Source organism: Centrocercus urophasianus, unplaced genomic scaffold (genome assembly GCF_019232065.1).
Source record: "Centrocercus urophasianus isolate 14NV4802_14NV808 unplaced genomic scaffold, USGS_Curo_1.0 seq_14, whole genome shotgun sequence".
In the NCBI taxonomy this organism is placed as follows: domain Eukaryota; kingdom Metazoa; phylum Chordata; class Aves; order Galliformes; family Phasianidae; genus Centrocercus; species Centrocercus urophasianus.
Window position 1 is genome coordinate 37,244,345 of NW_024884586.1, and position 12,012 is coordinate 37,256,356.

Sequence of the window (12,012 nt, forward strand, 5' to 3'; positions counted from 1 at the left end):
TCAGTGATGATCTAGTAATCACTGTGCAAAAGTATCTGCTACATCTCTAATCCAACATTTTCTTGCATTTATGTCAGCTCTTGCTGAAAAAACAAACAAACAAACAAAAAACAGTGGCAAAGCTTACCCAGTGGAGAGATCCCATACAGAGCTTTGCAGCAAGGAGAGGAATAGTTGCATCATCTGGTTTCAAACGAATACATTCCTTCAAGACCTTAACAGCTCGAGCAGACTGTTAAAAACATTTTTCATTGAAATTACTAAAAGCATAACTATGTTTCACAGATATAAGATTCCTGTTTCCATTACTGTCTCTATTTTTCCCGTAAGCAAAGGAGCCAATAGCAAATAGTTTGCAAAAATGTGCCTCAACTCACGCAAGTGAAACACATGACTGTAATTGCTGCTCTCGTTTTTTTCCCTTATGAAATACAACTAAGCGTTCCAGCAGACATATTTGCTCAGAACACAATTTCAATAGGTACATTTAAAGGTTTGCTAGGCCTGCAAGCTCACAGCATTTCAGCAAGGCAAATGGAAGAGCCAGAATGCAGGCAGTCATAGATATGGTACAGGACTTTATAACAGACTGTCACTGCTCTTCTTTAATTTATTTTCCTCTATCCGCTCACAGTTCAAAAGAGAATTTTAAGTGAACAGAGAATGGCAAGAATAATTAATCAAAAGGAACTGAAAATGGAAAACTGCATCTGATAACATCAGCTGCTAGTTTTAAGAATTAAAATAACATATCCCACTTCACTTGCATAGGATACTAAAACAACAGTTAAAAAAAAAAAAAAAGAAACACACAGAAATTCACAAAGGAAAAAGAACAGGAGCATCATGAATCAGCAATCATCTGTAGCTTGGCTTAAACTTGGTTCATCAAAACAGTACTTGAACAAAGACGTTCCTGGAAAATGTGTTCTGGTATAAAACACTACTGTGTTTGTTTAACTTAGCTTAAGCTTGATGTCTAGACTGCTCTGACCATCAGCTTTCAGTCCTCATGAATTAGAAAATATTGAAAGGATTGTTACATCTTTCTATAGCACCAGGCAAAATTCACAAATACAGTGAGTTGGATTATTTAAGGAATTATTTTCAAAAACACTGCAGATGAAAAATTATGAAAGTGCCAAACATTGTTATCAAAAGCCATAAAAAAAAAAAAAAAAAAAAAAAAAATCCAAAAATTAAGACTTACTTTTCCTGCTGCCATCAAGGACAATGCAAATTGATACCAGAGATGGAATTCTTCAAACGCAAACTTCATGGCTCTTTCTAAACACTAGTTTTGAGGAGAACATTGTTTATTAAGGGCATATTCTTTGATTATTACGATATAGTAGTATAAAATTTCTTATAGATAAACACCTAAACCCCACATTATCACAAATTTGAATTATTTAAATAAGTGAAAACAGCTGACAGATTGCATATGGAAGGAAACAAACTTGAACAAAAACTTTATTTCTGATATAGTATATTTAGATATACCTATCTGCACTATCCTGCTTAGTTTGACAGAAAGAATGAGAGATTTCAGTCAGTTTACTCTTAAATGAAGGTATTGGGAGCAAAAGCTCCAAGAGGCAAGAGGAACATTAAATGCAAAGTAAAACTGTACATGGACACACACTGTAAACTGTGAACACTTGTCCAGCAGTGGCACCATACATACTTATTGGTACTACTTAAGAGATGAGGGAAAGTTCACCCAAGAATATTATTTCTAAGAATTTTAACTTATCACACTAAATATTCTGCTGATTTTTTTTATTTAATAACTGAACGCCAATAGGAAATTCATTATTACTATACTAGATTTAGTATATCACATTAGCATTATATGCTAACTTTGAAGGTTTCATATCCGCTGCTATCAGTAAGAAAAATTTCATTTTACTATACTCAGTTTAACTAATCAGATCAGGTCCAAAGAGTTGAAAGGTTGAATATTTCTCTGGATTAAACTGTTTTAGCAATGAACTTTCCAGTCTGCAAAGTCCAATTAAGGAAGCAGCTTTTCTGCTCTAATAGTTATAATATGTATGTTATATAGCAATAGCATGAATTATTTTTTGCATTCAGATTCTGGAAGAACAGACAGTTAAGTAGTGTATTGCTACATAACAACAAGAGCTGAAGCAAAGAATAGCTCTGAGGATGAAAAACAAAAGAAAATATGTATATGTATGTATGTATACCTAATGTCAGCTATAACTTTTCCTACTGTACAGCGTTCAGCATCAAGACTATTTCTAAACAGTATTTTTATTAAATGACAATACAGGGACAGAAGTTTCCTAAAACAAACCCTTTCTAAGTGTTTAAAATGTTCATAATTAGTATTTATGTGTATCAGGTTAAATATCTATTAAGACAACGCATTGATTTTTTTTTCATCATTGGAAGTTAAAAGAACAGAAATCAAATAAGCTGCATGTGGATTCATTTCCTATTACTTTGGATATTTGACAGAGATGTCCAGGTGAGGCACAATTCACCTCCTCCATGCATGGAGCTGGCACAAAACAGCAGTTGCTAAACCTGTCTCTGTCTCCACTGATTAGTACAACTGTAGTCCTCATCTGAGTGCTTCTAAATGAAGAAGGATGAATTCAACCTTATGTGTTTCAAATACTCTTTTTTTTTCTTTTTTTGCTTAATTGAAAATTAATTGCCCATTTTAACTGATGGAAGATTGTATCTGAAGTTGTAGAATTTGACAGTAACAAAATAATAAAAACAAAGTACAAGAACAAAGAACGCAAAGGTCTTCCATTTGTAGAGAATTCTAGGACTGTGTTTCAGCATACTAATTAATGAACTATGTACTGCTCTTTGCTGTCCAGCCTCCAGATCACTGCTGTTCCAAAACACTCTCATGCTAGTGAGACACGACTCTGACAAAGTGAGAGCAGATAGTGACATGCTGGACAGGAGCTCTTTGCTAACAGCACTTGGCAATTCAGTCACATACTTGTCTTTGACTACAAAAATAGTGTGGCAGTTAGAAAAACAAATACTTTGACTGCATTTTACTGTGCTTAACTTCCATTCTGGAAGTATTAACACAACTTCATTTAGAAACAATCCTGCTGGATGATATTAAGGACAAGAGGGTATTTCATCACAGACAACACCTCAACACCGAAGGTCTCTATCTTTGCTTTCTGAGTTTGCCTTAGAAATATATTTAACTCTCTATCATCAACTGCTTTTCTTTTCTTTAGGGAACTTGAGCAAAAGGAAGAGAGTGACAATGACAATGAGGAAGTGAGGAAGAACTACATAAAACAGAGAATTCTGCCTCTCATTTATCTGACTTATGGTGCTTCTTGACTGATCTTAAAGCATTGAAGGACTTTCCAGTGAATGGAAATTAAAGAATCAGTTTAACCTAATATTTAGGTTGTGCTCATGTAGAAATAAGCTAGTCAACACCTAGAAAATTTAAATAATGCTCGATTTGAATAACAATAATAATAATAGTAAACTATCTATGACAACTGAAGCAAGAAAAATCAAATCAATGATTCTGGCCGCTACGTAAACATATCAGATGAGAATTATTAACGCTTTGGAAGAAATGGCTGGAAAGCACCATAAACTATGAATACTAATTCTGAGTCTGACCACTTAGGGAAACAAGATCTATTATTTCCTTAACAGTTTTGTCCCTCCCTTTTAAACTCCTGCATACTTCACAAAGGTAAGAAGCCAGTAGGAGATGGACCTACAAAAGATTCTTGCTTGATAATAGAAATAAATATCCACAACAGTTCTGGACATCAGAGAATCTGCAAAAGGATAAGCTCTTTAAAAATCCTCAGCTACAGGAAGATATCACAGACATACTCCTTTAAGTCTAAAATAAATTGGGATTCATGAATTCCAGGATACCATAACTATTTTCTATACCTTTGAATTAGGAAGAGTCTGCCTTGTTAGCAAGAATCTGCCCTGTTAGGAAAATCCCCAAAAAAGGAAAGAATCATACACCAACATATGAAAGGGTTTTCCAGATGGCTTGAGCAAGCACTGCCTGAGAGCCTTTATTTCAACACAACTCCAGTAGTACTGTCTAAGAAGAAAACATTTGAAACTAAAAGGTTGGTTACATACTTGACTATTCTCTATAAGATTTTACAATCTTATAGATATAAGGTAGATATAGATATAGTACAGCTGTAGATATAATCTTATATATATATAAGGTTGCATGGTCTTTTCTTCATTATTTCACAAAACTATTAGTACAAGGCAAGAGTTGTAAGCATTGTATACGTATTACATTTACATAGGTGATTTATCCAGCAACATGAAAATCTTGTAAAAGGAGTGTTTCTGAACTAAGAAATCCCAAATTCAAAGGAATTGACTTCATGAAGGTGTCAATAAGAAATACATAACAAGTCATAGTACCATGGAAAACTGAAAGTTAACTTTCAAGATAATGTAATGGCAACCAACTCAAGCAGTTGAACATTTAGCATAATCCCTCTCCTGAAAGGCAGAAATGTAACTCTTGATACGGAGAAATCACCATATGGACAGGTAATCTTGAAAGCATTACTGAATTCTGTTGTTCAGCTTTATAGTCTTCTAAAAGAAACGTGCTTGAAGCTAGAGATTTGAAAGATGAGTACCTAGGAAAATTTCTGGTCTGGAAAATTTCTTCCCTGGTAGGACACTGATAAAGTCCAACATGTCATATCCTAAGAAGCTTAAAAAACAATCTGATGACAGCCAGATTTCCTGTCTTTAAGAAGAGATTTATGACAGCAGAAAGTTCTTTGATCTAGTTAAAAAAGCCATAACTGAAAGCCTATTGTGTACAAACTCCATAATGAAATAACATCTCCTCAACCATGACTCAGCATTAGAATAGTAGAATAACTTACTAGAATAACACAGATGTGACAAATTTTTGCTCATTTAATGTTCTTGCATTGTATTTTTTTCTATAAGTAATCAGCTACAACTTAACCAGAAGATTAAAAAAAATACTAGAACTGGTCAATTTCCACAGTTAGATAGACTAATGGTATTTTCTGACATGCAGCTGCAACTGCTCCATAGAACAATCATCACTAACTCAAAGAGAATAAAGCTGGCAAAAAAATTACATTCCTGTTACATAACTTAGCAATGTTATGTTAACACTTCTGAATTTGCATTGAATGTAATGCTTATAAAAGCTGCAGGCTGCGGGTCACAGGATCTAAGGGCAAGTCACTCTCCAACCACTCACTGAGCTGTAACGACCTCTTAAAGTTTATGCTTTCTTTGTTCTTTCAATGACAAGACCTGGAACAAATTGGGTGTTCTAATCATTCCCTGACAAGTTCCTGCTGGAGTTGTTTGTATCCAGAGTATCTGTATGCAAAATAAGAATTGCCACTTGGACCAGGTCTTCATAACATGATTATGTTCTACTGTAGGATCAGAGTCTCGGTGAACTTTCATATTCTTTAGATTCAGAAAAGACCTTCTATTGTACTAACGCACAACATACAACTATAAAATGCTTTCAAGAGGAAGAACACTCAAATTCAGAACTTGATATCATAGTGTCACTATCAACATACATCAGAAAAAGACTTTTATGAGTGAACTTTCATTATTAAAAATAGTTTTATTTTTATCCTATTAGAATAATTCTGTATTACAGTGAACAGATATAATTTCTAAGTAAGTCAATCCCTGAGTATACCTGCTTACCACACATGCTGAAGTATTCCTTCTGGACACCACTAACTAATACTGGTCACTGACAGCATTCTGCTGCTGGGTAAGCATTGTTTTCAGTAGCAGGAGCTCTGCTTAGCCCAAAGAGTGGCTGGGCAGGTTGTTTCTCAGGTATGAAACAATACTTGAAAATTTCCTAAAAGTATCCAGTTGCCACAGTCTAACAAACACAAGACATTTGAGGCAGGGAATGCACTTTCCCACTGACCTAAAAAAGTAATACATTCCCCTTTATTAATTCCAAAATCATTTTAGAAACTATCAGGAAGTTGGAACACTCCAAATTTTATGAAATGTACAAGTCAGTCTTGTTTTGAAAGAAAACCTCACAAATCCTTTTTCTAGGTATTAATACTGGTGACCTATCCATTAGAAAAAGCCTCCAACCAGTAATATTTAGCTCTTATTACAAATACACATTAATAAGGCTTATAGGAATATATTCAAATAAGTACAGTTTAAAAATTAAGTTTGGCATCCCCTTAACTTTGAAAGAGAATTCAAAATAAGAAGCAACTAAATCCTCCAGGCCAAGAGAAGTGGAAGAACCAAAAGGCAAAGGACTATAAACATTGCTTTCCTTGTAGTACCTCAGCACTGTCAGCTGAGCTATCTGATGTGCATCTATTTAAGCAGATCCATGCCTCGCCAACCAAAAAGCATGTGAACTGCTGTGCCATTAAACATTTCTCACATCTTTCAACATTTCTGTGCTTGAGAACCTTGTGAAAATTCAGACAGTACATAATGGGGGTTGAAACTACCCATGTAGTATATGAAAGAATCCTTTATTTGTTTAACCCTAATGTACTAATACAATTAATAAGATTAACAGAAAAAAAAAACAAAGATACAGTTCAGTATTCACCACTATGGACAAACCTCTGAGAGCATTTCATATTGGCCTCTTCTTCCCAAGGCTATAGTAAGCAAATCATATACTACAGATGCACTTTGCAAACTGATGATACGATCATTTTTGTGTTCTGGTATTCTGCTTAGAACAGCATCACGGTTAGCCTGAAACATAACAAAAAGAAATCAAGTCAGACATTGAATTCAGCCTTAATCTTGCTCAAATAACTATCATTATGATCAGATTGACTGTCAACAGCTGGCATAGGTGATACGGAGAGAAAGTACCAGTTACTGATTTATAGACAGCCTCAATCACTTTAGCTGAAAGATTTGGGTTTCTACACATATTTACTTTTCATTACTTGATTCTAATTACATAAATTATGAGAGTTCTCAGAAACCAAAGACAGTATGTTTTAAAATATAATGTATATCCATCTTCTAAAATTTAATTTATTGTTTTGTAGGCAAGTAAAACATATGAGAAGAATCTTCAAATCTTCCACTTCATCTTTTTGTGAAATGAACCAATCAATTTCTTTTGTCTTCATGACATTATGACACTACCTTCTCACTTGCCCAGATTAACCATGCAATCGCCTTCAGGAATTATTAATGAGAAATGAAAACTGCCCGTTGTTCCAAGCACAGGTTCAGACTCAGCTCTTGTTTGCAATACATCTTTGTACTTTCAAGACTTCTGTGAAATGCACATCACAAGTCTAAGCCCTTGCTTTGTCTTTTCAGAAGGGCATAAATTAAACTAGAGCTGGTTAAATGAGTTGACCATATTCAAAAAGAAATCCTGCCAAAGAGCAAAAAACAAAATTCAAGTTTCCCAGGAGCTAATGCTCATTTACTCAGTATTTCTCCAACTATACCATCAACTCTCTGAAAATATGTTATCTTGACATCTTCTCCATTTCCAGATTTTTTGATTGTTAATATTCCTACTGACAAAAACGCTATTATATTTGGTTGCTTGAAGTCAGCCAGTCCTCCTCTCTCTTCACCTCTCCTCTGCCTTTTCTTTTTCTTTTTCTTTAATTAGACATGGTATGGCCTCCCTTATATGTTTATTTAAATACATTAAATTAAAATGGAGAGTTTGTTTCATCCCTTTTTCAGAGGGGAGGAGTAACACATATCAAGCACCCATAAATTTTTTTTTTGCTATAATAGGAAAACATTTTACGCTCTGGTCATACTAAAAAAATAAATCTTTAAAATCGGTGTAGTTAAATACAGAAAGAAAATTTCAAGGAGATACTCAGAGTATAAAATGCACAGACATTTCAAGATTTATCAGCTGAACAATCCACAGACTGACTGGTTTGAACTTCATTCCCCCTACCCCCTCCTTCCAACCCGAAACAGGCACAGTGCTTTCTTCTCATCAAGATGACTTTGGCTTTTTCTTTCCACACTGCATAAATACTTTGTCAGATTCAAGAACTTCTTCCTTTTTAACTCCACGTTTAATCACTGATTCAATTCCTTTCCTTGCAAGCACAGAACAAGCCCTAAACTAACACTTCCAAAGAAACGGGTGGCAATGCCAAAGCAGTATTATGGGACAGGATGCCTTGTAAGTTTTAATTGCTATATATCTGAACAGTCATTTTCTGCATAATCGTAACAGTTCAACGTACTTAAAACTTTAAGTGCTCAGTGTTTCAGAACTGCTAAAGTCTCAGACACAATTAAGTGAAAATTAATTAAGTTGCAGTATGCTACACTTACCCTATACATGCTTTAAGCCTGAAGCAAATATGAGTAGAATAACTTTGTTCTCTTGCGTGAGCTGAGATAAACACATACGGTGAGGTGTGGGAGGAGTTCTCAAGCAAAGGCTACCCAGCAACTAGTAGCGTGCTTTAGGGAGTGACACTGGATTCAATCCTGTCCAACATCTTCATTAACAACCTGGATGATGGAGTGTAATGTGCTCTCACAGCAAGTTTACTGTTACAAAATTAGGAGGTGGATCTACTAATGGGTTGTGCTACTTACTAATTAGAGGGACCTAGACAGGCAGGCAAAATGGGCTCACAGGAACCTCCTCAAATTCAAAACCTTAGTGATGCTGAGTTGGAAAGTGGATGCTCAGTGACAGGACAAGAGGAAGTGGGCACAAACTGAAACAGAAGGTTCCCTCCAAACACTAGGAAACACTTTCTCTGTTGACTGCAATGGTGATTGAACACTGGAATGAGTTGCTCAGAGTGACTGAGGATACTCCATCTTTGCAGATATTCAAAAGCCATTGTACTGGGAAACCTACAGATGGCTTTGCCTGAGCACGGGACTGGACAAAATGACCTCCAGAGTTCATTTCCAACCTCAACCACTCTTGATTCTGTTACTATAGCTCAGCTGACATTCAGCAACAAGTACTGCCATTGTAACTTGAAGTTCCCAGCCCTTCAGATTCTACCTTTCTACAAATTCAAACTTGGGTAAGAAGAGGCTGATCTACAGTTTGTAGGTGTAACAGCTAAAATACAAGAACGTCTTACAATAAGTGATGGCAGGGTTGCAGCTGACTTTCCTCATTACACACGACAGTAAACTGCAGCAGCAGTCATGTGGCTAAAAGACATTTTGTACTCTGAAATGTACCTACAAGAGAATTAGAATACTTAAAAAGCACATAACTATCTTTCCCACATCATTTCTTTCATATGTATTACAATTCAAATCTTACCCACTAAAGCATCCAATCTGAATTCAGAAATTAAGGGAACTCAATTTTCTGGATGTATGTTGCACTAGATCTAATGCAAATAAGAAGTGATGATGTTAGAGTGTATTACTTCCCTGAAACTAGAAGTATGATTTGGGGGTTATATGCACAGTGATGTGAATGTTTTTATTTACACAAAATGTTACTTCTATGTGACGCTCATTCTGTTCTTCAGCATTTTCTTAAATAATTTCCTAAAGGAGAGAAGTTCTGAAGCCTTGTGTTTTTAATAATTCACAAGTAAAAGATCATACTATATTGATAACACAAGACCATGTCTAAATACTAATGTTTCATGAGTATTTTGTAATCATTTCTTACTCACATACCAATTTGAAAATGATGAGTCACACTGTTCTTTAAGACTACTACAGGTAGAGTTAGCACACAGTGCTGAACAAAGAGCTCTTAACTCTCAGGAAGCAACTCTCACAAAGACAAGTTTGAAGCGATAAATATTTTTAAGGCTAACACTTGTGCCTCAGATAACTTGCAATAATCACTTGTCAATAAAGAGATTACTGAAAGTTTGCTAAGAGTGTAATGCTCTACCATGATAAGCATCCAATTTAGACAGATCTAATTCATAAAGGAAAAGCTGTAAGTTACCTGAAAGAAGAGCTAAAAAAGCATTATGTTAAGGATCTTTTTGACTTCTTAGTGCTGATATGCAAGAAAGTACTCCAGCAAATACAGTAATCGATAGTCAGATGCTGCTGAAGTGGGCATGCTTCTGCTTCACACTGTGACTGCTGTTCACATTAGAATTCTTCTTTAGGTTGTCATAAGCTGCTCAAGCACCTTAAAGAGGCACGTGTTCCCTTTCAGATGCAGCAAAAGCAACACATGGTATATGGAAACGTTTGCTCAGTCTAGTTTTCTAGTGACATCACAATGCAGCTCACTAGGAGTAAGGATAGTAATTTGCACTACTTTTAAAGTGTACCCAGCAACTTTAAAGGAATTCAAATAGGACAACATTCAATAAACTATTCTGATATTACTTAACTAACAGACTAGAAATTTTGCCAGAGTGTAAAAGATCTCACCTAAGGAACTTAAAGACTAAGTGCCATCGGTGTTCAGTGGAACAGTCCCATATACAGTGCCTAAGATTCCAGAGGTTCCACCCCTCCAGCTAGAAACTCAGCAAGGGTTTGAGCCTAAGCTTTTCATTTCTGTTATTTGAGAATACATAGTAAAACTGACCTGGTACGAGAAAGTCAGTACATGGCAGTGGTTCGGTAACTAGTAAAATCATGCTACAGGAAAATATGAAAAACTGTTAAAAGGCACAAGTAGTTCACTGAAAGGAATTACCTGCTGGGGAAAGTAGGAAACTTGAAAAAATGAAATACAATCCAGTAGAAAAGGCTAAATGTCTGCATAAATAAAAATAACTTACAAATACGACTGACATCTGAGTTTTAATGAGCAATGGAAAATATTTTTTGGTGATGCTTATTAGGCTTACCTAGCAGTCTTTGATTTTGGTTTTTACAACAAAAAACAACTTACATTTTGAGTCTGTCTGAATGACACCTGCTGGTGTAACTGCGGTCATATTGATAAGTGACGAGAAAAGACCTGGCTTTGTATTCACCTGCCTACAATTTGGAGGCTATGTTCAGTCACTCTACAGGAGAAAAAACTCCTACTCATAACATCTGCAGAGCTCATCCTGCTGCTTCAGAGAAACAGAAGCTTGAATTTCAGAAGTAACTGCCTGTTTTCCTAACAGAAAATGAAACACGAGTCAAAAAGCAAGGCATGACAAAAAATGTTTTCATTTAAAAAAGAAAACGGAATACACACAAACACAGGCAACATTTGCACATCCACTGTTTTACCTACCATAGATTCACTAATAAGTAGCAACAGTAAGGCTTCTTCTGTATTTTCTTGAGGACAAAAGATGCTGTTCAAAACAAAAATTCAATTATTTAAGCAGAAAATTCTACTTTTATGAGTAGCTTACACAAATATCGTGACTGAGTACTGTAAAAACTGGAAAAATCCATAAAACACAATAGATAAATTACACTTTAAAAATTGCTTAGAATTCATTTATCTGCAGCTCTCTACATTTACTTTTCAGAAAAGTTGACAAATATAATCACAGAATCACAAGATTGGAAAGGACCTATAAAGATTATCTAGTCCAACTCTCCTCCTAGCACTATTATTACCCACATATTGTAAGAAAACAAAACAACCATGGCTGTCAAGTATTAAAGAACACATCCAAGTATCCCAGAATTTAGTATAACTTCACAACTATAAAAATATAGCCTGTGGTTTAACTAGCTGTTGGCATCTAGCTACATGAACTGAACCTGCAGCACTGATTCAAAGGTCAGCAACAAGAAACTCTCAGAGGAGAAAACTGAAGAAGGGTGTAACAGATATCTATAAAATCATAAATGATATTTTTCAAACATCATTCACTGTCCTCAAAAGACTGAATGCATTTAATGATTTAATAATAAAACTGAATGCATCTAAATAATGTATTAGGCACTGTATTTAAAACAAACCAGAACATTTCTGACTCAAAAAGCTGGAGGTCAGGGGAGCATGTAGTAAGAAGTCTCCTTTAAGTCTTGCTATTTCTTGTCTTAGGTACTTGCTTTTCATCACTGTTGAAG

The 12,012-nt window shown here is 35.2% G+C and overlaps 1 protein-coding gene across 2 annotated transcripts in view; it reads right to left on the minus strand.

The window, feature by feature from the left end:
• Positions 1–12,012, minus strand: part of TTC7B (tetratricopeptide repeat domain 7B) — a 123,502-nt gene that overhangs the window by 62,495 nt on the left and 48,995 nt on the right. For both annotated transcript variants that reach the window (XM_042814706.1, XM_042814707.1), the window contains exons 8-11: positions 11,219–11,282; positions 6,643–6,780; positions 1,211–1,294; positions 128–232 (exon numbers count right to left, since the gene is read on the minus strand). In XM_042814706.1, the coding sequence (XP_042670640.1) occupies positions 128–232; positions 1,211–1,294; positions 6,643–6,780; positions 11,219–11,282 (391 nt within the window). The remainder of the gene's footprint in view (positions 1–127; positions 233–1,210; positions 1,295–6,642; positions 6,781–11,218; positions 11,283–12,012) is intronic.